Raw genomic sequence first — 27,924 nt, 5'->3', positions numbered from 1 at the left:
TTATTCCCACACTGAGCAAGATCTCTTTCTTAGCAAGTATTTAAGTGTTGATTATAAAGAACAGTGATGAAGGAAGAAGAAAATAACTACTCAAGTACTACTACTACTACACATCTTTCCCCAGAAGTTATCTGGAATTCATCATTCTTACACAGATATAACCAACAGAACATATGCATGATTTGTAAACCCAGAGGTTATTTTTACCTTCTGCACAAGTTAACTAGAAGTAGGGAACATTTTGGTTTTTAAAATGAACTAACATTTCCATATCTTGGATTTTGATAAAAAAGGGATCTAAATGCAGATGTGATTTAGCTTTCTCACAATGGCCTTAATAATCATCACATAAGAGATGTGTAGTGTGTCATTAGGGATAGGATTGAATGCTGAACTTTGTAGTGCTGGGTTGGACTTGATGATCTTAAGTCTTTTCTAACCTAAAGGATTCTATGGTTCTAAGTTATTCCCTTGTTTCCCCTCTGTATTTAACTCTTGGTAAACAGATCCTTGATATCTTTGTTCCAACAGAGCTTGTCTGGTTGTTGCCTTTACAAAAGTTTACACTCCAGAAGGAAACCAAGCCCTTTGGCCTTCTTGGCCACCTGGGCAACTCTGAAGTTTTCAACAACAGCTCAGGCTAGTTCTTTAATTGGTCAGATACCTTACACACCCTATAGGGATTAAAAAAATCAGCTTCACAGGCATAACATACACAATTTCAACTTGGTATTTTTAATATCAGTAAGAAATGTTGCTTAATAACATGGTAATGTTTACTTAATGATTCACTTTGCCTTAATTACACTGTAACAAGCTGTCGTGATTCCATCGTGCATTACTGCATAACACCTGCTTAGAACAGATTATTACTTCTGCAAAACACAATTAGCTGCAGAAATTAGTTTCTTGACCATCCCCACATCTGTCTTGCTCTAGCTGACTAGCGAGTCCCAGGCTATGAAAAAGAAGCAGATTTCTGATGCTGAAAGACATCACTGTCATGCCTCTTTACTTCTTCTAGTTGAATCACTGGGAATTGTACTTGTTTTTCAAACCATTTGGCTACAGTGAGAAGCTGCTTTTCCTGGAATGAACGTCCAATGAACTGAAGCCCAACTGGCAAGCCTCTCTCTGAAAGAGCTGTAGGAACACTTATGGCTGGCAGTCCTGGAAGAAAAAAAAATACACATGCAAAGACCTACTATAAACCTTAGAGTAATTTCTGAATCAATTTTAAGAGAACCAGAAAAAATAGAGAAAAAAGACTAGCTAAAATAATTTGATTCAACGAAATGAATGCTAGATGATCACAAGAAATTAATTAGAGAGATTTAAGAGGTCAGCATCCTCTGAAAAAGATAATCAGCTCTCCTTAGGAAGAGATTTCTGTCTCTGGAACAGATTCATCTTACCTGCAGCCCACACTCAGCTCCAAGGTACCCTACTTTAAAATCTGGTCTTACATTTTTAAGCATTTATTAAAACTGTCCTTAGACCCAGTTATCACTGTAGGACTTAGGACATGGGGGTGAAATATCTTGATTCTAAAGAGCAGGTTAAATACCTAAAGGGACTGGACTTTTAAAATGATGAGGCAGGGGAAGATGTAGCTGAGTTCCTGCCCCTAGTCACCTGCCATGTTTGCAGCCTGTGTCAGGATGTCATCTTGAGCACTGCGGGTCCTGTTGTCCTCCTGGATGAATTCTGTGTAAGGTGCTGCATCACTCAGAGTGGTGGGAGTGAGTAAAATATCAACACCGCTCCTGAAAACCTTCACAAAGTCGTTGGCAATGAGACGTCTCACTTTCTGTGCCTTGACAAAGTACTTCTCATAGTTCCTAGAAAGGAATAGGGACATAAAGGCCTGACACTTTAATTCCCAAAATACAGAACTTTATTTCTTAGTTACTGTGGAAAAGACAAGCCCAGTAATCCTTTTGGACAAAATTTTAACTGACACTGGAAGCTTAGTCACCACACGTGTTTATGCTCTCATAGCAGAGGAGCTGCCAGAGAAGGAAGAGATGAGGGCATACAGCTGAAGGAAGGTGAAGGAAAAACAAAACCCTACCTTAAAATAATTAACTAAAAATCAAAACACTTTTATGACCATTTGGAAACTAAATAAACATTGAATTTCACAGAACCATGGAAAATTCTTAGTTGGAAGGGACCCATCAAGATAATGGAGTCCAACTCCTGGCCCTGTGCAGGACACCCCAAGAACCACACAATGTGCCTGAGAGCACAACTCAGACTGGCTTGGTGCTGTGATCACTTCCCTGGGGAGTCTGTTCCAATGCTCAACCACCCTCTGGGTGAAAAGCTGGTATCTAACCTAATTTCACTGTAGGGCAGCACAGCAAAGTCTAGAAAACACAGAACTACACATGTCTGAAAAACAGAATTAACCATTTAGGATTCAATCCAGCAAGATACTTGAAGCAAATGAAAAAGTCCCATCATCTGTGGACAACTCCAAATGGACTTAAAAATATGTATGAGGCTGTAGTATTCTTCTCTGCAGAAGAACTTATCTTCACCCATTTTTTCCCCCTCAAGTAAACATGTGATCTATGGATTTCTGTCTTCACACAACTCTGAAGCAAAAACACATTAATCAACTTTATGTCTATCATTCCTTTTAACCACATATACAGAACTGGTAAATATGGAATTTTAAATTCAGAGAAGTTCAGTTTCAAAAGTAACTGTCATCTAAACCCTCATCGATTTGGGAAAGAAAAAAAAAAGTAAAGTAAAATAAACATGGAGTGGTGTATTATCAACTGCTACATGCCAGAGTGTTTACAGATAAAACAACTACAACTGCCTAAATCCCACTTTGTTAGAGAAATCTAAAGATTTAAGATTCCACAAAACAGCAATAAAAATGGTTATAATCAATGAACAGATTCAAGTCAGTAAGTTATACAATGGGAATTAGACCTTTTTCTACAATCACTTCAGAAATCCACCTAGCTGTTAACTTGATAAAGTCCCTAAGTGCGACATCTACATATCTTTTAAATATCTCCAGGGATGGGAAGTTCACCACTTCCCTTGACAGCCTGTCCCAACACTTGACAACCCTTACAGAGAAGACAATTTTCCCAATATCTAATGTAAACCTCACAAGGTGCAATATAAGGCTGTTTCCTCACATGTTACCTGGGAGAAGACACTGACTCCCACCTCACCACAACCTCTTTTCAGGTAGCTGTAAGTGAGAGTGATAAGGTCTCTCCTTTTCTCCAGGTTAAACATCCCCTTGTAAGCCACCCCTTGTAAGACTTGTGCTCCAGACCCTTCACCAGCTCTGCTGTCCTTCTCTGGACACACTCTGGCACCTCCATGTCCTTCTTGTTGTGAGTGGCCCAAAAGTGAACACAGGATTTGAGGCATGGCCTCAGCAATGCTGAGTACAGGGGGACAATCTCTGTCCTGGTCCTGGTGGCCACACTGTTGCTGATACAGGCTGAGATTCCATTGGCCTTCTTGGCCACCTGGGCACAGCTGGCTCATGTTCAGCTGCTGTTGACCAGCACCCCCAGGTCCTTTTCCCCTGGGTGGTTTTCCAGCCCCTCTGCCCCAGCCCTTAGTGCTGCCTGGGGCTGTTGTGACCCAAGGGCAGGACCTGGCCCTGCAGAACCTCACACCATTGGCCCCAGCCCAGCCTGTCCAGATCCCTCTGCAGAGCCTTCCTGCCCTCCTGCAGATCAACACTACCACTCCAACTGGAGCTGTCTGCAAACTTGCTGAGGGAGGACTCTATCCCCTTGTCCATCCCATCTCTAAAGATGTTAAACAGAACTTCCCAAACAATCACCCAGTCATTTTAAAACTTTGAAAAGCAAGGTAAAATAAGCTGTAAAAGGCAACATTTGCAAGAGACACAGATGGGTTTTCTCTACTACTTATTCTAAGAATGCTTTCTGAACCCTGCACTCTGTTCTTCAAAAGTAATTTACTGTGGAACAGGAACACAACTCTCCTGTTCCATCTGGGTGGAAGCTAACTGTGTATTCCTTCACAGAAGAGTTAACTATGTGAATTTTAAAGCAGCCTCAGGAAAGCTGATCTGGACAGCTGTAAGCAGAGGGAGCACACTTGGCAGGAATGTCGGCATTCCATAAAAGCTGGTTGTTACAGACTGACTGACAACATTCCTGTCTCTGAGAGCAATCAGAAGTCACATCTGATGAATACTCTTGCTGACAGAGCTCTTTCAAAGCAAGTGCACTACAGAGACTAATTACATGCCTAATATTTTTGTTAGTATCTGAACAAATTCAGACAAAGAGGAAAAGCACATTTACTAACATAAATTAGGATTGCTGGATAAGGGTTGAAAACTAACACCATAAAATCGATCCATGCACTAGCTTCTCTACGTGAGCTGGGTAAAACCCTGACTTCTGTAAGGACTTCAGTCCAATACTTCTGCCAATGCTTCTCATTCCCTGTACACTGAGACAGAGAGCTGCAGTTAATTTAATTGCTATGTGTCTGGCTTTCTCTAGAAGATCTCGCTAAAATGTACCAGCAGTTTTTCTATGCAGTTTTAATGAAATTAACAGCTACAGAACTTCTAACACTAAGACAGTAAAGACTTCAGTATGATTTCAATGTCATACCATAGGGTAGATTTCTGCCTAATTTAACTAATGGATGCCAATAATGCTCTGGTAGGGGAAAAAAAGTCACTAAATTGTTCTACTTATTTAATTTAGGACACTCACTGGTAAGACTCTGGGAAAACATTTTTGTTCATTATTAAGAGGCATTATAGAGCTAAAGCAATAATAAAAATACAAAGAGCTACTAGAGTAAGAGCAATTTCTTCATCGTGATAAGCAGTTAATCACCATTTGCTCAAAAATTCGTTAACCTGGAAAAGCTGAATTTCAAGAAGTTCTGCTTACTGTTTCAACAAGAAGTAGTTTCCTGACAGAATCCTTCCTCTTACAACATCATTGAAGCCTTCTCTCCGTGTTGCAGCATACATACTTTCAGTGGAATCCTTCACGTCAGAACGATGTCCTGGAAAGAAAAGGCATTCTGGGTGTTAATACTTCTTGTAATCCTTAAGATTTAATAATGTCATAGTAGTAGAATAGGTCACTGTTTGCTGCAGCCTGACATGCTACTACTCTGGAAAACAACAAAACACATTCCTGTTTTATTATGGAAATATTAAACTAGATTTTGAGCCCAGACACTGATATGCCTAGTAGTGAAATATATTATGTATTTATTTACACATTTTTGTCTGCACAAGGTTTTTTGCTATATTCCATCTTGGAGAAATAGTATCAACCATCCAACCATGAAAAGAAAATCTATGAAAAACACTTTTTAGGCTATGAATAACACTTTTACATGGCATCCAGCAATGTTTCTACTGCCTGAGAAAAAAGTTTTTTCAAAGGCCTTACCATATTCCAATCCATCAAACCTGGCCATATTTGATGCCACTTCTGCAGTGCACAGCACATGATAGCAGACAATTGAGTAAGGAGTGTGTGGTAGGCTCACTTCAACCACTTTAGCACCTGCATTCTTAAACAGGTCAGCAGCCTTTGACCAGAGAGCCAGAATTTCACTAGACAGCTCTGGTGCATGATATTCCTTAGAGAAAAAACAAGAACAGGAGTTATTTTATATACTGGTTTACTTCTAATAGCAACTAAAACACAAATACTCCTTGCTAAAAATACATTGAAACCATTATCTCACCACTATATGATTTAAAGTACCAATAAAAACTTTTTCATCTACTAAATCCTATACAATGAAGGGGTACTAAATTAACAGGATTGAATCTTCTTAAGAGAATTATATTCATCCCAGCAGGATTGACATATGTATCACAGATCATGGAATTTCAGAAGTTTCTTCTGAAAGAGTAATTGCCCTGCTATTCCCTTATTTATCTATCAAGACTAAACTGTACTGCTCTGCAGTCACAGGTACAAATTCTTCAGGTCTAAATCCTAAAACTAGGGCTGTTAGTCCCTGTTGTTAAAGCTTACAATGTTATCAGTGGCAACTGGCACACCTTGGTGAAACAAATAAAACCACCCACCAAAGAAGAGCTACAATCAAGGGGGTGGGAGAAGACTTAGAGTAGCTACTGTCCTATTTCACAGACAAATTATAGATATTATATTAAAATTCCCTGTTTTTGAAGATACTAGAGTATCTACTTTCCTATTTCACAGACAAATTATAGATATTATATTAAACTTCTCTGTTTTTGAAGATACTTGCTTTAGTTCTAAACCATAATATCAAGGTCATAATACTGTCTGATTTCTGAGTAGCTATCACTGATGTTTAATGTATGCATGTATCTGTTTAGAATAACCTGTAGCAGTAGAAAAAACTGTCCAAAGGATAGGAAAAATTAACCAACATCACAATTTTAGATTTATCAAGATTGAAACAGGATGCAGCTGATCAATTTTCCAGGCACATAATTTTTCCATTTCACAGATTGTGAATAATCAGTCAGTGGACGTCTCTGCTTACCAAATTAAAACCTTTGCTATGCCTTTTCTAGCTTAGGTTCCAATGCTGAGAATACAATTAATAAACGTTATTTACATTGTCTCTTTGAAGGCAGAGCCTTTATTAAATTAAACAAAGGCTCAAGTCCCAAACTTTGTTCCTAAATTTCAAACAAAATGATTAAATTGCATACATCAGATGCCAAATTACAGATGTCTTTCAGTTCTTATTAGGATTCTGCAAATCACAGCTCCTTGTGCCATTCAATTGCCTTTAAAATTCTGCTCTATATTAACACAGTGGTATTTAGGCAAGGATCCCAAAGCTCTGCACAAACCAATACCAAGCTCACTGTGTGGGAAGGCACCAAGAGCAACTTGTTCGAGGTTACAGAGTAAACTAAGGAAAGGGCGGGCAACAGAGAGAACCAAGAACTGAAGTTCCCCATTTCCCCAAAGTTCCTGACAGTGCTTCCTACCACAATGACAACATGTTCTAGGTGATGCATTACTGTATGCTTCCTCCAAGTTGCCTGGACAGGCAACAGAGCAAACACATACTGTTCTTTTCCAGGAGCTGCTTTTACTGTCTTCACTGTTTCAAATCAGAGGAGACTAGGAGGTGGTGGCCGAGACAAGTATTTTTTTGTTATGTGTCTTTTATTTGTTCTTCCTGTCCATAACTGTTAACAGGATTTAAATGTTACCTTTGGAATTCCAATTGAAAGCTTGCTGACATCAGTCAAGTTAGGTAGTTCAAACGGTTTAAAGTCATCCTGAATTGTGGTAGAGTCCTTAGGATCATGTCCAGCAAGTGAACCTGAAAAAGACACCAAATGTGAAGATCAGGAAAAAGTTAGTTAGTTAGGATTCAGTCTGTTTTGAGGAAATGTTGTAAACAAAGATGTATGACAGAGTAATACCTAACAAAACTGCTGCATCATCCACACATCTGGTTAGGATTCCTGGCACATCCATGGAGTTCACTAGAGGAATGAGACCATGGCGAGAGATCAGTCCATATGTTGGCTTTAAACCTACAACACCACAGTGAGCAGCAGGGTTTCGGGTAGATCCTCCTGTGTCTGACCCTAAGGCTCTATGGTTTCAAAAGGATCATCATTAGTAAGATAATTCAGAACATTTCCAAATCATAAGAACGTGTGGCTTTGAGATGCATGGATTTAAAACTGTAAATTCTTCCAGACCACAAGTCATAATCACACAGCCTAAATTCCAGTCTGCTCGCTATGTCTATTTTTCATTTGTTCTCTGATTTTTCTTAGGGTCTCTGAATTTGCCATTAGGAGAGTCCAGTTCTCTTCACAAAGAAAAGGCAGACAGGTAGAATTCAAACCATCTGAAAATGACCCCAAATATCTTTTTCTGCGTTCCCTGCCCCAATACTGTGGTCTGTTCCAATACTCTGGACTCCAACTGGCACATCTGATTTAGGGAACAATTTTCAACACTTATATCTTATTTATTGGGTAACCAATGCACCATGAATCAGCATTTTCCAGGATAAAAAGGAAGAACGACACTTCTTGCCCTAACAAGAGGGCATACTTTGGAAAGATGTTTTTCCTGTTTCCAAATCTAAAAAGATTGATCAGAACTCCCAGTTTACATTAGCTTAGGTACAATTAAAACACAGTATATCATTATTATTATTATGTTGAATTCCTCTTTCCTTATCCACAAGTGAAACCTTGTTCTTTCTAAATTGAAACTTTTGTTACAAAAATTGTACTGCAACGAAACATGTTGTTCTCTTGTTTTTAATAAATTTAACTCAAGCAGCATTAAAAAGATAAAGCAGTTTTCATTCAAATCTTTGCCAAAACCAATTTAAACTCCAGAAACAGGTATAATTTTTATTGAAGTGAATATATGGGCTTTTCCCATAGCCATTTGTTTATGAGATGGCTGAACCAATTCAACTGACTTTCCTGAAGTGGAATTTTTTCCAAAGCATTTGTGTTGATGCAAAACATCCTCAATTTTATGGCATTTTTGGACATCCAAATCCCAAACTGAAAATGTAAAGACTGGCAGCATTCCTGGTGCTTGAAAAAGACTAATAGGATGGATATACAATAGGTTATATGCAATAAAATAGCTGGACAAAAAAATCTCCCTGATCTGACAATGTGCTGAGCAGGGCAAAATGGAAGCCCAGCAACATAAGAAAAGATGCCAGACCCTCTCAGGATCAGCCCATTCTGGCTCAGGATGAGAACCAGCAGTCCTTGGGAATGGCTGCACTGAGTTCAATTTCAACAGTATTAAAATGTTGAGTAGGTTACATCCCAGTAAAGGGCAAGGATAAGAAGAGATATATAACTTTAAAAAGTAATTTAAAGAGTTGTAATCAACATTAGCAAGAATATTTTAACAACAAAATAGATGCTTGTAATGTAGTCTATGGGCAAATAAGGATAAAGTAACTAAAGAGCATTTTTAAACACCTTCCAATTAAGAGCAGAATTGAAATAATCTTCTATAAAACATGGTCTGACATGTAGCTCTAAAAATTGCCATAAAATGCAAGGTGTAAAGGTTTGTGATCAGTTTTAATAGTCAGATGGAGAAGACAGTATAGACAACTGACTTGCTAAACAGTGTGTTGATATTCCATGCAGTTAGTAACTACTATTAAAAAAAAAGTCCAGTTTGTTTAAATATCTTTAGGAAAAAACTCCAAACAACCATAAATACACACTTGCCTAAAAAAACACCCTAACACTAAAATTGTTTTCTAAGTTAAAAACAGGGAAGTCTGTAAGTATCTATGTAGTAAGTACTCTGTACTCTTTTGTTAACTAAGAGATTTTAAAGTTTTTAGGTCCCAAATCTCATGTACTATTACATAACTGTGCTATAAAGACAAAGGAGCAGAGGAAAGATTATTATACTATTACAAATTGAGGGATCTCCTAATTTTCTGAATTACATTTTCAGTGTGTATTTGTGTAATGCAATTAGGGAGGAAGAGGATGCGTCACAAACCCCTTAAGACTTTTTAAGAGAGTATGAGAAATAAAACTGTCACTCTCTTACTGCCATCATAATTTTATATATATTTCACGAAGTGCAAAGTGGTCATACCACTGAATAATGCCTGAAATGAGTAAATCTAAATTTGCCTGCATGGATTAATTCTGGCTTCATGATATGCCACGAGTAACCTAGGGATGCTGAAATAAATTTTTGCGTGCCAGTGCCAATAACCCTCCTATTTCCTACTAGCTTATGAGAAAATTATAAAATTAAAACACTCCAAAAATATTTTGAGACATTTAGGGAAAGACAAATTTAAAAGCCTCTTACGCAAAACATGTGAAAGACGACACAGCAGCCGCGCTGCCTCCTGAGCTCCCTCCTGTTATTACCCAGTTTGACTCTTCATCTTCAGAATGGGATTTTGGGACAGACTTTTCCTTGTACTGTTTTGAATAACTCCAGGGATTTCTGACTGGTCCAAACACTCCATCCGTGCTCCCAGAACTGAGATAGTCAGACAGGACAAATACAGACAGAAGTGACAAATGACACACTTGTATTCCTCAATTTATTTTTTAATCCAATTCCTCATCATGCTTGCAAATTCAATTTCCACACAAGAAGACTGGTGTATGTAAATCCTTAAGCAGACAACTTCTACAACATTATATACAAAATTCATAGCTGTTCATCAGTTCCTGACACAGAACCTGAACTGGTACCTCTTTCTAACTTCTGCTAATGCCACTGAAACGAACAGAGTCACGAAGACCTAAAACTGATTTAAGATATGTAACAGTACAGGAGCATATCTCTTTCAAAACCAAGGTATTCTGTTTTTCCAGCCCTGTATTTGACACAAGATCGCTGTTGTGAGGAAAAACATGCTGCTAGAGGTGGAGAAAAGCTCCACAATACCAGGAACACACATTTCTCTGAAATGCCACACTATTATTCACTCTGTAGCCCTCTGCAGAGGCCACAGTTCACTGGTTCAGAATGCCAGACTGGCTTCTCAGAAACTGGTTTCAGCCAGCTTGTGTCACCTAGGTGTGAGCTGACACCAGAAGCAGGGGCAGGGCATACTTTCCTCCTTCCTCAGGCCCTCTACCCCACGCTCCCCCTGACTGCCAGGTGCCAGTGTTACCAGCTGTATCATCAGACAGAACAGGCAGCTCACAGCATTTGAAAACAAATCCTATTGAGACATCACTACTTTAGAGCTGGATCTGCTCCCTGATCAAGAGATCATGCAAACACACAGACCAGAATGAGAAACTAGTATTGGGATAAGCTCTTTAGGAGAATCCTGTGCTTTAATGAACTTAGACCAGCTGTAATACTGCATTATCAGGTTTCTCCCCAGCTTTTTGCCTGCTCTTCCTCTGAGGAATAGCTTTTTACATAAAAATTACTTTATTCAAAACAATATTGTCCAAGCACTTCCACCCCATCCATGTGAATTTCCAATCAAACCTTGGACTCTGGTTTTCAGTATAATAAAACCAAAATACAGCATTTAGTGTTTTTCACAGGTAACTAAATCCCAGAGATTCCCTTCCAAACCTGGCAGTAATTCCCATCCCTAACAGCCCAATGCCATTCTCTGCTACAGCTTGGCTGCCTTCACTGATTTGCAGAAGAATCAATTTGTAGGAGCATCTTTCAATGTGCTCCTGACAAAAAGTCACCACCATTAGCTTAGGCAACTTAAAAGCCTTGCCCTCGATTAGCCTGTGTGCAGCAGGTCAGGGAGTACCCATACAAATCACCCCAGTGGCCAGATGGCAGAGGCAGTGGCCTGCCACTGGGGGCACGATTACAATTACCTAAGGGCAAAAAGCCATCGGTAAGGAGAGAGGAAAAAGCAGCAATTAACTGTGTTGTAACCAATTCTATAAACACACTACTGAATCTACGAGAAGGCCACTTGTCCTTGGCCTTCTGCAAAAGCTGGACTGCTTCCTGCCTCTCATGCACACTTGAACACCATGTTCACAAAACTCAGCGTCTGTATCATTTACACAACACTACAAATGCTCAGGGAAAAGTTCATGCAGCTCTGTGTACCCTTCCAGTAAGTATTCATTGTTGTCTTGCCTCACAGAAAGGAGTTAAGGATTACAGGTAGATTGGAACAGATGGTATGTAAGCTATTTTATGTAAAATCAACACATTAAAAATCATAAACATCACTCACCCCATTGCAAATTCATCTAGGTTTGTTTTACCTAAAAGCACAGCTCCCTGATCCAGTAACTTCTGAACTACTGTAGCATTGTAAGGAGAAATATAACCTGAAAACAATCAAAACAATTAAGAGCAACTGATGAGATGCAAGTTATTTTTACAAGTAGCTACTCTGAACATTTTGACGCTGTCATTACCACTCAGACTTTACATAAAGATGAGAACTAGACCTCAAATGGTAACCAATTCACTTCATGAATGATAACAGGGGATTCTTCACTCCCACCTTCATCAGGAACAAGGACATCACTCCTAATACTCATTGCAATCAATCACAACAGGTCTGAGAACGTGCTTTAAGGAAAAGCATCTCAGGTAATATAACAACTTTTACAACAGTGAAGTCATATTTTGTTTCTTCTGCTATTAAAAAAAACCACAATCAAATCAGAGGACTGCTAATTTACTTCAACTATCTTCCACAAGGATTAATATAAAGTTTTACTTTGTGCAGAATAAAACAGATATAAGAAATGTTTCCTACTTTTGTTTTTATTATAAAAACACTGTAATGCCTGAAAATGTTCATGAACTGTTAAAAAAACAATGAGTTGAGGAAAGAAAAAAATTTCCTTAAAAGCATTATAGAACGTGATTGCATGTTGGGATTGTTAACATCTGCCTTTACTACAGCCATATCAAAAAACTATTTAAGTCACCAATTATAAACAGAACAACAACAACAAAATAGGACTGTCTTTGGATTTCACTAGACAGAATAGTACTGGCTGCTCTCCTCTAGACCTAAAACCAATGTGAAGGAAAACGAGAATTTTGGAACTATTTTATTGTAGTGTATAGGTTTTTATTATTAATGTTGTTAAATGCATACAAATATAAAGAGATAACATGCTTAGAAGAAGAAAAAGATCCATCTGTAATACCAGATGAACTTGGCTAGTGAAACTGGATAAATGTATTTCCTCAAATGACACCAGGTCATTTTTTGAAAATACTTGGATTTCTGCAAGACTCCAGTCCATAAACCCTCCAAAGAGCAAAATATCTGGTTTTACTTTAAAAGCTTTACTGTACCTTTTAGCATGTTTGATGCACATGTTGTCTCAATGCCAGCTGTATTAAAGTTGTCTTTTACAGCAATAGGAATTCCATCTAGAATGCCCAGTGGCTGACCTGCATTAGAAATGATTGTAAAACAACAGAAATTAAAGCAAAATGTGCCCTATATATATTATGTTCTCATCAATTACTGATTATTTTACATTACATTATTTTACAATCTTGCTTTCCACTTGGCATTTGATGGTTGTCTGTTCCATTTTCAAGAACCACCTTCCATTCCAACTCAAGCCCTCCACCTGCTTTCATCCAGGCTGGCTGTCCCAATGGAGTGCATTCCAATGTCACCACACAGTGCTTATTGCAGCCATAGGTGCTACTAAATCCACCCTATCACTAGGCTTGGAGCCATGAACTCTGCCTACCTGACATACACAGTAGATGAATTACTGAAACAGAGAAAATCCTTCCCAAGTAATTGATTATCCACCATCAAAAAAAAAAAAAAAACAGAACCAACAAACACCACAAAAAAAAAAAAAAAAAAACACAACACCAACCCAAAACCTAAATGGCCTACATCAGGAAACAAAACAACCTGTCTGACAATTTTATTGAGCTGTCAGAGGACAGCAAGTGTCACACATGAAGGAAAACATGTACTCCACAAGGTGAAATTTACCTTTCCCGCCTTTCTTGAAACACAAAGGAAAATGAGGATGGCAATCTTCTAAATGCTGCAGATAAGAGGACTGAAAGCTGTTCTGTTCTCCAATTACTAACTGCAATTAATAAAGCTGCATTATTTTAATTTGCATTCTTAATTAAAAACTCGATAGGTTGTGCTAGCTGTTTGCCTATCCCAGTCTGGAGGCCTGTGAATGACCACTGCATTTGCCTATTCATCGCAGGCTGCATATTCCAAATGAACTGCTGAGGGAAAGAAGCAGCAGACACCAAGCAGCAGTGCTGTCCAAGAGGCACAGAGCCTATTTAACCTGCAGTGCCTCGTTTGGTCCAGGTTTTCCTCCTGTTTTTTTGGGCTAAATACTCTCCTGAGTGCCAAGTGTATACCCACGGAAACCTCAAGTGTGAGCTTCATCTCCCAAGAGTCAAAGAAGCCAAGACACCCCCTTTAAAAAGCAAAGGTGCTTCGTCTAACACAGACAGCTCCTCCTCAGCAGCTTCTTAAGGACTGACACTAGTTACAAACCAACATACCTCTTTTATATCTTTCCTCTGATTCTTCAGCCTGCTTCAAAGCGGTCTCTTCCGCTACGGTGATGTATGCATTCAGAAACTTGGTGCTTTTGATGAGGGCCAGGCATCGCTGGCAGAGCTCCGTGGGAGCGACTCGTCCTTCCTTCAACGCCGCCGACACCTGGGAGCGCAGCCCGTCGTTCAGGGCGGCCGGCTGCCAGAGGCCGCGCCGGGGCGGAACGGGAAGAAAGCGCCATCCCCGCTGAGGGAAGGAGCGCACGGGAAGCGCTCTCCCGGGCCGCCCCGGGGAAGGGGAACGCGAGGGGACCCCGGTCACCTTGCTTACCCGCCCCGCTCCTCGGCATCCCCGGCAGGCGGACAGACCCCACTCACCTGGCGGAGAGAGGCGCGCAGCATGGCTCTCCCTGCCCGTCGCCGCCTCCTCACGCCCGCCGAGCGACCCCTGTCCTTACCCCGGCGCGGCGGCCGCGCGCCGCCATCTTGCCGCAACACCCCGCGGCACCATTGGCAGGGCGACCAAGAAGGCGGCCGCCCATTGGCTGCGAGGGCCGCTGGGCTGAGCGCTGTGGGGCGAAGGAGCGCCCCGGCCCGATCCTGATCCTTATCCCGATCCCGAACCCGGGTCCCGGCCCGGCCCGGCTGCCCTGGCCATGCTGTCATGGGGAGCGGCGGGCGGGCGGGCGCTGCGCTGGGCGAACGGGCGGGTACCGGCCCGCGGGTTCCGCGCCTCTCCGCGGGCGCGGATCGCCATGCCCAGCTGGGTCATAGACCGGTACGGCAGCAACGAGGTGCTGCGCTTCACCAGGGAGATGATGTTCCCCATCATACACTTCCCGAACGAGGTCATCATTAAGGTTCACGCTGCGAGCCTGAACCCCATCGACCTCAGCATGAGAAGTAAGTGCCGAGCCCGAGCAGCCGCGGCCGGGCTGCCGGGATGGCAGGGGCTGTGCTGGGGCTGCGGCTCCGGCGGCCCGAGCGGTGCCCGGGCACCGGCCTGGCCCGGCAGTGTCCAGGGCACCGGCCTGGCCCGGCAGTGTCCAGGGCTGCCTCAACACACGTGTTTCCCCGAGCCCTGTGGAAAACCGCCGCCTCTTGGAAACTCCACTTTTTTTCAGGTTCTCGGGGAAGAACGATACAAAAAGCCACTGACAAGAGTGTGCGCGTGTGTGTTGAGAGGGTGAACTTTCAATTGAGCGATTGTGGTGCTGCTCTCTTGACCGAGATACGCCCGGCCAAGGAGCAGCATTCCCCCTAAGTGATGCTGGATTTTCCCATCTCCTGGAGGTGAATGGGGCTGGAGGCCCAAGTTCTGCCAAGTCGGCTTGCACGACCTAAGGCAAACCGTGGTGTTCATTGCCATGCCCATCCTAAACTGGCATCTGGAGACGTGCTGTCATCCCGCCCGGGAAATCTGGCTCTTTCACTGCCCGGCTCTTTGTATTTGACACATTTAATTAGGTTTTTTCCCCCAGTTTCTGGATTTGAAACACCAGAAGGAAGTTGTGGTAGTAGAATACCTTGTATTTCCTGTGTAGAAGTGCTTGCATATTGAATCAGATTCAGTAGAACAAGCAAATATATCTGTAGGAAGCCTGCTGACCCAGCTGTAATCTGTGCTTTGGGTCTCTAAAAATGAATTTTAAAAAATCTTTGAATATAGTTGGGGGTTTAGTGATGGGACATTTCCTATCTGAGGATTCCTGTTAAGACACTTTCTGGCATGATAGGGCCCCTAGGTGGACTTGTCCAAACAATTGAGTGGGTATACATGCCCAAATGCAGGCTCTTTTTAGGCTGAGCACTGTTATTAGATGGGTAATTCTGAGACTTCACCGCGTTTGTCTGTTGCTTACTAAATGGAAGTCCAGGTTACTCATCTTAGGAGATATGCCTTGTTATTTTTTACACTTGCTCTTTATCTCTAAAATCTGTAAAAGTGTGAAATATTGCAGATTTTTTGCATGCTTTAGTTATAACAGAAATGAGGCACGTTATGGATAGCCAGTGCTTTCCAATTGAAATTGCACAGTTAATAAATGAGCACTCAGTGTGGTATGTTGTGGTTGATTCCATGTTTTGCAGGTGGTTATGGTGCAACTGCATTAAATATGAAGCGGGATCCCCTGAAACTCAAAACCGGCGAGACTGAATTTCCTCTAACGCTCGGTCGAGATGTCTCTGGTGTGGTTATGGAATGTGGACTGGGTGTGTCTTATTTCAAACCTGGAGATGAGGTGATACCACCAATCTCTTATTTTATTTCTTTTTTCCAAAATGTACACTTAAAATATACTATGAAATGTTCAGCATTCATTCTCCTCATAATTATTTTTTAATGCTGTTGCACGCTTAATAAGGCCTATCTGGCAGTAAATTCCTAGAGTACTTTCTTCCCTTCATTTTTTTCTGTGAAAAACATGGTCTCATGGTCTTTCAGAGACTTGCTTCTGCAAGTTAATGTCCCTTCTGGGTTTTAGTTTTTGGACCATTGCAGCAGTAGCAAGAGTGGAATTTGTTTGTTTATAAGTGCACACTCAAAAGTGCCACTTTGTTTTTAATTGAAGGTATAATTCTAACAAGAAGGGTTTTGTTTTTATTTTTCTTGAGTAGCTTGGAGTAGGAACTTTGGCTTAACCCAAGAAGCACTTCATGGGTGCCCACACAAATACTGATACTGTTTGCTTTCACCTTCGCCAGTTGCTTTCACATTTCATCAGTTTTAGCATAGCAAATCCTGATTCTGCACCATCCTCACCCCTCTAATCTGGGCTTTCCTGGCATGGGAGTGGTTTGGGGGGAGTTGAAAAATTATGTCTTATACACAATGCAGTGGTACAATTTATTCACATAGCCCTCCAGTCCTTCATTTCATCAGTAGTTGGTTTTGTGATTTTTTTTTTTTTTGGTGTAAAATAAGCTAAATCTGGTTTCTGATAAACAGTGAAGACATTCTGTGAATTATAAAAAAAGATTTCTTTAACGAGGGAAATTCCTGTGTATATACAATTGTGTGCAAAGCTACAAAAATTGATAGCTGTTTTCTGTTTGGTTTTAGGTGTGGGCAGCAATTCCCCCATGGAAACAAGGCACTCTGTCAGAGTTTGTGGTAGCTAGTGGAAATGAGGTAAACTTCCAAAACTCTGGCTAACAAAACCTCAAAGTTGTAAAGACTGGCATTTTTCTTCTTCAGTATCTAAGTAACTTTATTTCTTAGTGCTTGGATTGATTCGTATTCCAGCTAGTTTTGAAGATGGCTGAAAATGTGCAATACACAATCTGCAATTCAGTAAAGCTTTTTTAAATATTTCAGCGTCACATAGGAGCTGCTGTGTGACTTAGTTATGGTTTTATTTCAGGTATCTTTTAAGCCAAAGTGTCTCAGTCACACAGAAGCTGCTGCCTTACCATATGTTGGTCTCACTGCGTGGTCTGCACTTAACCAAGTGGGAGGACTGAACCAAAGTAATTGTAGTGGGAAAAGGTAAGTAAAGAGTTCTGGTGCTAAAACTAAAGTTCTTCATTTTTATATTGAGCTGCTTGTAAGACATGTCCAGCAGCAATAAAGACTGTTACACCATGACATTGATACAGATCAGCTGTCTGAGGATGATGGATTCTGTCTACACAGCTGCTGAGAGAGGCTTCTTTAGAGGAAGGCTCAGATGAGGTCCCTGTATAGAGGTAAAAAATGCCCACCCAGAGAAGTTGTGGATGCCCTCACATCCACAAGTGGAAATACTTAAGGCCAGGTTGGCTGGAGCTCTGGACAACCTTCCCCAGTGAAGGGTGTCTCTGTGCAGAGCAGGGCAGTTAGAACTAGGTGATCTTTGAGGTCCCATCCAACCTAGGCTGTTCTGTGATTCCAATCCAATGTATACCTAATGTATGGGCTATATAGAGAATTTGAGGATGTTATCTCCAAGAATTTGTAGGGACTTGTAATATCCTCTCAGTTGTACTGGCAGCTCACAAAAAGCCCTCTCAAGGACAGAGATGTGGTTCACTCACTTCCTGCATGTGTGGGCCATTTGGAACAGACTGGTTTTCCAGCTTTTTGGGAAAAATGAGCAGGTGACTGACTCTTATTTGACCTGCAGGCCAGAACTTTGATGAGGTCAGGAATGCAGACAAGAAAAGGAGAATGTACAAGACAAGCAGCCAATCAAATAAAAAAATTGACTTTGTTTATCAGTCTGTTGATCTGACAATGGCAGATGAGGAAAAATGCAGTGAAAGGTTGGAGCAAATACCATTTTTCTTCTGATAATTGAAATTTTCAGTTATTTTGACCTTTGGATGTTTGAGTAAATAGATAGCAAGATCTTCAGAATGGAAATGAGGGCAAAAGTAAAACTATGGGAGTTGAAAAACAGTAGTTAAAATTACTGTACTGCATCACAGATTTAGGTCATAAAGTAATTACTGGGCAGCAGAAGTCTTGGATGCCTGACCTCTTCTTATCTCAGCTGATACTTTGTAATGCAACACATTGCAAAGGACACTAGATTGATTAAAATTCTTCACCCACATCTCTAGAAGACAATCGAGTGAGTGATCATTCATGTGTCACAGTGAACTTCATAATGAAAATATTGAGTATTTTTTCTAAAGATAAACAATGTTCTGAGAAGATGAAATTGCAAAATTTAAAGGAGTTTCAAAGAGACATCATTGAAATTAACTTCCAGCTAGTAATAAAATTCTATACAAGATCACCTTACTTTTTATTTTTCAGTATTTAGACTTTTTAGCATCTTAACTTTCACACATAAATAGAATTAACCTAAAGATACACTGATAGGCTAGTTTTATTTAAATTGTCTTTCAAATCTTCAGGTAAGTGTTTAGATTGTTAGCAGTAAAATTGAAACTGCATTTGTAATGTAATCTTTACATTTAATATTTACTTTCATGTTCCAAATAAATTTTTAATTACTCTGTCAGCAAACTACATTTGTAATGTAATCTTTACATTTAATATTTACTTTCATGTTCCAAATAAATTTTTAATTACTCTGTCAGCAAAAACCCATTTTAATGTACTTTAAAAATATTATATTTCCTATCTATAAATTTTGAACTGTAAAACCAGCAGTGAATGACTTATGTGATGGTACCTTTTTTCCTCCTGAAATAGTGCTTGTAGGAAAGTGTTTAAGGTGCATTGAAGAGGCTGTGCAAATTATATTCCATGAATCCTCAGGGCAATAATTTAAAAATACAACAGTTTATACAGCGTTTCCTAATTTCTTTAGATCATATATTTGGTAAGAAGTTACCTACATGTGTGATTTTGTGTCAGTCTTTCTGTCTCCTGTAGTTGTAGGTGAATAGCTATGTAGAAGGGTGTACACACACAGAAAAATGTCTTATTTGGGCAGAGCAGCTGTATTCTTGATGAAAGCTCCTTCACTGGTGCTTTAGTGCAATGTTGGGACATCTTAAAAGCAGTGAGATTTTTCTGTGTATTGTTCTCTTTGCCTCTTTTGAGGTGTTAGTGTGGCCTAACCAGAAACACTTGCTGTTAGTCCAGTGTCTGGCTGTGCATTGATCTGGCAGATTATCTGCTCCATCTGCACATACTTTCACAGGTTATGTTCTTACAAGTCTCCTGAAGTTTGCTCTCATTGTTTGTGAACACTCCTGCAATTCCAGTCATTTTTCCATAGCCTTTATTCTATACCACTCTAATTAATGTCAATATTCTTGTAGAAGCTTAAATGTTCTTACTGTCCTAAATGTTCAAAATGACTGTGTTGTGTTGAAGTTATCTGTAGCTACCTCATATGTGCCACTGACCTGTTTCAATAGAAAGGAGATATGCTTGTTCAACATTAGATGTTAAAATTCTTGCTTTCTGTATTCACAAAATGCATGACAGAAACCTGACAGTTTGAGAAGTTATTCAAAGTGCTTACATTGCTTTTAAATAAAAGTCTTTATGTAAATGCAGAAGCAATATCTTAGACTTTCATGTATGCTGGGCAGAGATGCTGGATTCTCTTAATGTAAGCTACCAAACAGACTCCTGGTTCATACAGTTACGGTGAAAATTTGAATGGTATAATACCCCAAGAAAATATTTTTTCAATGTCTGTGTGTTATTTCATCATTTTATTTGTTGAGAAGTACAAATTGAGTGTAGGTTGTAAAACTTCTTGATAGGGTAAACACTGCTTGATCCAGGAATAAATTTCTTGAGGACATTTTGTTGGCATAATCAAATGAAATATAATTTTATATCTAAATAAAGTTGATATATTTAGTCAATAAATACATTAATTTTACAACTATATAAAATCACTGCATTTATTCAATTGTTATCTTGCATGTAACTCTGCCACTGAAATTTTTTAATTATTTATAATCTGGAGAAAATATTAGTCCTTGATCTGTACCCACTCCCCACCCTCTATGTGTTCTGGTGGAGGGCACACACAGCTGAGACAGGTCCTGCCTCCTGATGCTCATTTCTGACCACACCATAGCTCCAAGCAGGGCCTAGGGAGATGGGCTAAACTTTGAAATCTCATGCTGTGCTTATTTGGAGAGATCTGCTCCCTCTAATTGTTTGAACTGCTGAGCCCCATGTAGGGCTTGGTGAATGTTGTGCCTCTGTCAGAAGGGAGGAAAGCCTGGGCTACAAATGTTCTTTTTGTTCTTTTGAAAAAATTGGTTCTCTTGGATCCCTGCCCAGGTCAGAAGATTTGTTAATTTGGTCCCTAGTGCAAATACTTTTATATTAATTTACTCCTGAGCTCACCCTTGCAGTGCAAACAGGTAGTTTCTACGATGTGTTTTCTCCTGGCTCTGTTTTCCTGAGGCAGTGCACACAAAACTGTTCCTGCTTTGGCACTTGCCACCATCTGTCATTCAGTACTGTCCTAACAGGTCCTGCACCTTCAAACACCACCCCTCTTACTTGTGTGTCTTGCTGTTGTCAGTGCTGCTGGGCTGCTGCACATGGATCTCCTGTGCAGATGTGGTTTGTCTCAGAAATGAAGAGCTTTCTTGAAGTCACAGTGTGTGGAGAGTTTTAATAATTGTAAGGTGTGATAGAAAATAGCCCATGTAACATAGGAACAAACTGAATCTCAGAAGTATTTCTACCTGAAGGAATCCTGAGGGGCTTTTATTGAAGGAGAAAAAAAAAAGTCCCAGCCAAGCTGCTCCCCAAACTGAAAATGTTACCTAAATCCTTTGAGCAAATTGTACATTTTAGGATGGCAGCTTTCCCCCAATTATGTAGTAGAAGAAATGCCCTTTAACTAAGGAGTGAAATTGTAAAGGCAGTTTGAAAAGGTTTTTTTGAAAGGATTTAATTGTGACTGTCCTTTTTAAGGATAAAGATGGGTTTAACCCAAAATCTTGAGCGTAGGATCCTGGAGCCTTTTCGAGTATACTGAAGGCAAAATATGCATGTTGCTGTGGGCATCTGTTGTTAGAAGCCTGGTTCTGAGGATAAGTACATTTTGGCAGATTTAAAAGCTGCAGGCTTTGTGGTATTGTGGTTTCATATTCTTAATCTGAATTTTGCAGCTTGGATCAGTGAAATGGGAGGGAACAGAATCTGATCACTTACAAAAGGAGTATTTCAAAATGGATAGTGTGACCACAGCCAAGTCTCTTAGGCTACTTCAAAGAACTTTTGTAAACTGAGACTCCAGATTGTATAGTACAGTTTTGTACTGTAAAAAGCAATTTCCTTCAACATCTTTTACTGTGAGATTTAAAACAGGAATTTCACCAGCTTCTGAAGATTCTGAGATTTTTCTGGCAAATGGAAGCTCTGAGAAACATGATGTTCCCCAATCCTGTGCCAGGACTTCATCTTGGATCTTCTTTTTGTCCTAGAATTAGCAAATGGATCCAAAGACAAAGCACTGTTTGCAACTTGAGCTGCAAGGTTTTCTTACTAATTCACTTTCTGATGTTTAGTTATTTAATAAAATAATTTGGATTAAATTTTTGAACAGCAATTAGGCTTCTAGCAGTAAGGTCCTCACACAAGTTAACTTGTATTAATTTTTTTTTGAAATTTAGGGTTATCAGTTAAAATGAACTCTCAGTTGCTAATAATTAGGCAATATACTCTTTCATTTTCTTGCTTGTGTGCCAGTTCCCACAAGCTGGCATTTACAGGGTCTTGTTGAGATGTACTGGAAAGAACTAGAAAAATTCTACTGCTTATTTTTCCTAAAGAAAAATACACTCATTTTAATTTAATAAAAATTAAACTTGTTAGTGGTGAGGGCACTTCATTGAATTTTTGTCTTTTAGATGAACATTATGCAATATGGGATAATTATGTTCCATATGTTCTGCAGTTCACAGTCTCATTAAATAATGTGATACTTAACTACTTTTTCTCTTAGATGGGACCGATTTTTGTAAAATGCTGGTGAATTGGATTTTTTTCTTTAGGAGATGTGACAATGGAGTCTGGGAGACAGGAAGGGCTCTTGATTGATTTTGTCCCAAACAAAACAGTTACATTTGGGAAAGTGAGGACAGGTACAGGAGTTTTGAGTGATAGAAGTGCTACTACCTGACAGCTCCACTGCCTGCATTTAGAAGAAAGGACATATGAGGAAGTTTCTTTGGCTGTGCTGAGATAATGTTTTTGGCACAGGACACATGATCAGCAATGTTAAGTCACATTTTTGGCTATCTGAACAGTTAACCACTCTTGAATAACATTGAATGACCAAACCAGTCTTTTGCTAAAAATAATTCAGCGTCAGAGATGTATAATAAACATTAGAATACATAATTACTCCAGAGTTTATTTAAAGAACTATTAAATATATTTTAATTTTCTCTTACAGAATATTAATTTTAGGAGCTTCAGGAGGAGTTGGTACATTTGCTGTACAGGTAATATTATCCAGCATGCCCAGGATTAATCTTCAAGCATTTCAGTATGAAAAAAAAAATAACAGCAGTGGAATTGAGAAAAGGAATAGAGAAATAGCAAGCTCTCTATATAGCAAGATTAATAGCAAGATCTGTCTGCCTGATTGAGAAGATTGATATTTCCAAAAGTAAAGTATTTTAGATTTATTGCTTTCCATTTATTATGTTGTATTATTTTAAAGTAGGAAATAGGGACTTTCAAAGAAAGGAGTTGGGTGTAAGATCACATTTCACAATTTGGGTGAAGGAAATCTCTGATTGGTGTAAGTTGAAATATGTAGGCTGTTCTTATTATCTGTCATTCAGCTCTGTGCTCTAAATATGAGCAGAACTTGGTGTATGAGTAGGAAAACTGATGGAGAATGTCACCTACCATAACTGCTGTAGCTGGTCAAATGATGTGAGAGCCCATCAGGCTTTTGTGTGCAGTGGCTGTAAAGCACAGAGGCTTAGATTTACTTTCCCTCACTGTCTTTGCCTTGCTGCCTTTTTGTCTGTCTGTTCAGTAGCTCTAAACTTTGGAAAGTCAACATGCTCTTTTGTTACTTCATTAGTTGTGGAACATCCTCTTTCATGCTCTCAGTTAATTTGGGAGTTTTGATTCTAATTACTATCATCTCGTGCTGAAAAATCTTTCTCTCAAGATTATAAAAAATACAGAAGTTGGGTGATTGCATCACTGCTTTCTGTGTTACTAGGCCATAAGCACAGTGGTTTTAAAGAGGTTTCCAGCAGAATTTTTTGTGGTATGCTATTTGCCTGATCTTTGATGAAGCAGGTGACTTTTAGTATGAAAGGCTGACCAGCTACTGACTAGTTACAATTTGTAACTGATCAATCCTGGATAAACTGAGTTAATTAACCTGGAATAAAGGTAAAAAGTGTTAGTGTGAATGAAAAAATGAGATGCCAAAAGAGATAAATAACTAGCAAAAATCCTTTACTTTGCTATAGCTTTTGGAGTACAAGATAACCTGATATTGTCCCTGTGATAAATCAGACATTATTTCCTTCTTTTTCTTTTTACTAGTACTTAACCTATTTGCAGTAATATGAAATACTTAAAGGGCATATTTAATAATATTTAATGGTACATCTGGTGCCCGTTTGGTTGATTGGCAACTTGGACAGTATCTCTTGGTGTATGTTTAGCTGGTAGACTAAACATACAGATGGTAAACTGAGAGCCTTATTTTTCATGAGACCTGGTATCTTTCAGTGGCATTAAAAAAACCCCACACTCTTTCCTTCACACCAACTCCTCCCTCCCCACAGCCACCTTAAATATTGATAAATTCTAGCCATTATTTTGTCTGTGGGATTTGTGACAAATTATCCTGTATTGGAACAGTCTCTCCAGTCCCTATTAAAGGTGCTCATTTGTTATATAAATATAATGAGACTTTGGCTTTTCAAGTTGTTCTCAATATTTCACTAAATTTTAATCTTTGGACTTTTTTTTTTTTATACTTGCTTTTAGCTAATGAAGGCCTGGGATGCTCATGTGACAGCAGTTTGCTCTCATGATGCCAGCACACTGGTGAAAAAGCTTGGAGCAGATGATGTGATTGATTATAAATCTGGAAATCTCGAAGAGCAGCTTAAAACATTACCCTTGTGAGTATTTGTGTTGCTTTAATACTGAGATCAAGTGTAGGGGGATAGAATATAAGAAAATAAAGATAGTGCAGAGAGTAATCTTACCCCTTGGGAGTTGCAGCTGGGCCAATTATCAAAGATTAGGAATAGGCTTGACTTTAATAGGCCACAGCTGTAACCAATGAGAAGAAGATGCTATAAAAGAGTGGGTGGCTGGTTGAGAAGGGAACTGGAGTCAGTGGCTGCTTTGTGAAGAAGAAAGAGTCAGTGCTGTGAGGAGCTGCCCATGAGAAACACCAAGGAGGTATGAAACTTTTGTGCTAAGGAGACAACAGTATGGAACTCCTGGAATAAGATGACAACAATGAAGGAGTTTGTGGTCAGACTTTCTGCCTTTTGATTGCTTGACTCTATCAGAACTCCCTAAATTTTTCCCCGTTTCTAAAGCATTATTTTGTAAAGTAGATTCACCTTTTTGAATGCAGTTTGCAAGTGAGTATGCCCAGCACAGATTTCATTGTAACACTAAGCCAGTTAATTGTGAGATAAGCTCACTTCCATGTGCTTCTCTTCAGTGACTGTAATATGAACAGTTTTGTAGCTTCCATCCAAGTATCTTGGAGAATATACAATGTGTGAGTAAATTGAAATAAATCTCTGAAATCCTGAGCAAAGCTGGTAAATATAAACTTGATCTTGTAGAGGAAAGAACTACATCATGAAGGAGCAGTGACTTGCCACTGTGCAGTGCAACTGGGAGTAAATTTATATTCTGTAACATTGGATACAGCTACCTCTGAAAAACAATCACATTCATCTTGTCACAGCAGCTATGTTTAAACTAGCCTTGGATTTTTCTCTAGAACAGAAGTATTTTTTGCTTTTGTCATCTTCCCATCTGTTTAAATGTAGTCTACTATGACTTGTATTTGAATATGGTATTTACACTGCTCTTTTTAGCTAGATTGAGCTAACTTTCTTGGAGGGGAAATGGAAGCTGCTTGATCTGTGGAAAAATTTTACTGGTAACTGTGCTAAGAAGCCATGTGCCCTTTAACTGTAATGTGATTGTCAGCAGGCCTGAGGGCAGTGACACTCTGTACAGCAGGATGGACTTTGCAGCTGGGGCAAAATTTGCCTTTGTGAACACTTTAAATGCTAAACTTCCATTCTAGTGAGTGACCCTTTCTAAGGGACATCAACAACAGTGTCCTGGGGTGCAGTTTAATGATGCAGCTAGGCTGGTCAGTCAGCTCTACTGAGTGGGTTGTTCCCTTTGCAGTTGTACTGACTCTTCAGAACCCACTGTCAGCTACTCTCTCCAGGAGCATTACTTTTCGTGGTCTTCTCTTGCTGGCATCTGTTACATGAACTGAACTTTAAACATGAAATAACACCTTGGAAAACAGGCAGCAAAGCCATCATTCCAGAGAAATAAGGACTTTTCTATTTAATTTGCATTGTGTACTTTCTCTCATATTTGTAGATTATTTAGATTGGAGATATGTGTATATACATATCTATTGCAATCTGGAGATTGCTGGAAATTTACAGATGAGAATGAGTTGTGCATTTAACAGAACAGGTGCATAGCTCCCTATTGCCCTATTCAGCCTTTACAGGCTCACATGCTGGTATAATGAGAAGGAACACTGAAACTGTGGCTTTTTGCCAGAGGCTCCATATACCCATTCCATGGGGGAAGGTTTTGGTTCCTTTGCATTGTTAGGTTTAATGTTAAATAGGTGGATGTGACGAAAAGAGCTGTCAGGAGAGGTAGAATGGCCCCTAAATAAATCAGGAGGCCAAAAAAAAACTTGGAGAAGTGAGGCTGAGAACTGGGTCACAGAAAAGATGTGAGGAAATAAGGGTTAGTAGAATAATTTGTTTATGTAATTTTAGCCACTGGAACTGACTTTTGTTGAGTACAGCATGTACAAGAGTGGTTCTTAGTTGAGGGCATGAGTCCAGAGTGGTTTTTACATGTACATGCCATATTGTTCAGTGCTAGACCTCAGGACTGTTCCAGTAGTCCCTGTGGGAGGGCTGAAGAGATAGAGCTCTAGAAGGCTTTAAGCAAGTACAGAATGTAGTTGTGCATCTAAGTTTGCTTTTTGGTGTTCAAGTGTACTTTCTAAATAGCCTGTGTCTGCTGCACAGTGACTAGGCAATAACCTGTAAATTTAAATCCCATTGTTCATTAAGCTGGGACTTTCTTGCTGCTATCTTGCAGGCTGATTTGTTTTGCTTTTCAGTGACATGTAAAAATGTGGACGATAGCTGATTTCTGCTATTGATTAGCTTAGTTACAGTGAAGTTATTTTTCCCATGTCAAGATTTTAAACCTGTTATTTGTATGTCTGCAGGTTTGATTTTATCCTAGATAATGTTGGTGGATCCACTGAGAAGTGGGCACTAGATCTCTTGAAGAAATGGTCAGGAGCAACATATGTTACTTTAGTGACGCCTTTCCTGATCAATATGGACAGACTCGGAGTGGCTGATGGCATGTTGCAAACAGGAGTCACCGTTGGTTCCAAAACTCTAAAGGTATTTGACAAAATCCTATGTGCTTTTTTATTTTGTAGTACTTTAGTGACTGCCTCTGTGGCTTGGATGTCAGTCAGAGCTCATGGAGAGGCAGCTGTTGCATTGTCCTCATATGTCATTAAGTATACTATTCTTTCTTTCTTTCTTGCACTGAAATGTGTTGGGGTGGTGCTTCTGGGGGTATGTAGTAGTTTGGGGAGCTTTGAAGTTTGATTCCTTATTGTGCTTTCCATTGTGGCCTTTTCCATATGGCCTCCCTAGTGAGTCCTGCTGACAGCCAGGGTTTCATAGTAAACACAGCAAATCCCTGCCTCACTGCAGCGAGGGCACTTTTGTTACTTGCTTTAGGCTGGTCAGGCTTTCTCTCAGAACATTGTTCTATGACTGATTCTCTTCATCCTGTTCCAGCACCAGAGTGTAATAAGCGTGGTGGAGGGTGGCTGGGAAGTCTTTCATCTCTTTCATGCTTATGTGTCTAGAGGTGATACTGATTTTTCTAGTTTTCATAAGTGGATCTTAAACCATTCTGCCAGTGGCCAGAGCAGTGGGGCTTTTTAGAACTTTTCTCTTTCTTCCCTATGCTTGTGTACTTGCTCTCCAAATGAATGCTTTTTAAGCAGTTGCTATGGTATTCCTGCAAAGGCTTGGCTGAATGGGATTTTAAGTCCTGCAGCAGTACCTTCTCAAGAAAGCCCAAAGACAAAATGAAAAAGCAGGGAAGAAATAATGTAATATTATTTCTCAGTGTGCATGTTTCCATGATGAAGAGGATCCTATGCCATATATAAAAATCATCTCTTTGGCAGATGATGTCTTTTATTCCTGTAATGACTTACTTGGAGGA

At 39.7% G+C, this 27,924-nt stretch overlaps 2 protein-coding genes across 5 annotated transcripts in view; one reads left to right on the top strand and one right to left on the bottom strand.

The window, feature by feature from the left end:
* Positions 1-707: 707 nt before the first annotated feature.
* On the bottom strand, positions 708-14,529 carry QRSL1 (glutaminyl-tRNA amidotransferase subunit QRSL1). 3 transcript variants are annotated; one of them, XM_036380115.1, is made up of 11 exons: positions 14,385-14,523; positions 14,013-14,172; positions 12,807-12,905; positions 11,722-11,818; positions 9,849-10,025; positions 7,439-7,614; positions 7,223-7,335; positions 5,442-5,634; positions 4,929-5,046; positions 1,636-1,841; positions 708-1,170 (listed from the first exon to the last, which is right to left on the bottom strand). In XM_036380115.1, the coding sequence occupies exons 1-11, from the start codon at positions 14,406-14,408 to the stop codon at positions 959-961; spliced, it is 1,575 nt and encodes a 524-aa protein (XP_036236008.1). In that variant the 5' UTR covers positions 14,409-14,523; the 3' UTR covers positions 708-958. The 3 variants fall into 3 exon arrangements, 2 of the variants coding, with proteins under 2 accessions (XP_036236008.1, XP_054370266.1); XR_004979900.2 differs by having other exon boundaries at positions 1,080-1,170; positions 1,568-1,841; positions 14,385-14,529; XM_054514291.1 differs by lacking the exons at positions 14,013-14,172; positions 14,385-14,523 and adding an exon at positions 13,474-13,996.
* Positions 14,526-27,924, top strand: part of RTN4IP1 (reticulon 4 interacting protein 1) — a 44,028-nt gene continuing 30,629 nt past the window's right edge. Inside the window, exons 1-7 of one of the 2 annotated variants that reach the window (XM_036380116.2) lie at positions 14,526-14,909; positions 16,098-16,249; positions 17,071-17,139; positions 17,372-17,496; positions 22,844-22,892; positions 24,412-24,548; positions 26,897-27,080. In XM_036380116.2, the coding sequence (XP_036236009.1) occupies positions 14,663-14,909; positions 16,098-16,249; positions 17,071-17,139; positions 17,372-17,496; positions 22,844-22,892; positions 24,412-24,548; positions 26,897-27,080 (963 nt within the window). In that variant the 5' untranslated portion in view covers positions 14,526-14,662. The remainder of the gene's footprint in view (positions 14,910-16,097; positions 16,250-17,070; positions 17,140-17,371; positions 17,497-22,843; positions 22,893-24,411; positions 24,549-26,896; positions 27,081-27,924) is intronic. The other variant, XR_004979901.2, reaches the window with a different exon arrangement.

The sequence above is a fragment of the Molothrus ater genome, chromosome 3, assembly GCF_012460135.2.
Source record: "Molothrus ater isolate BHLD 08-10-18 breed brown headed cowbird chromosome 3, BPBGC_Mater_1.1, whole genome shotgun sequence".
Classification (NCBI taxonomy): Eukaryota; Metazoa; Chordata; class Aves; order Passeriformes; family Icteridae; genus Molothrus; species Molothrus ater.
Note: the sequence above shows the minus strand (reverse complement) of the source record. Positions and strands in the feature narration are given on the sequence as shown.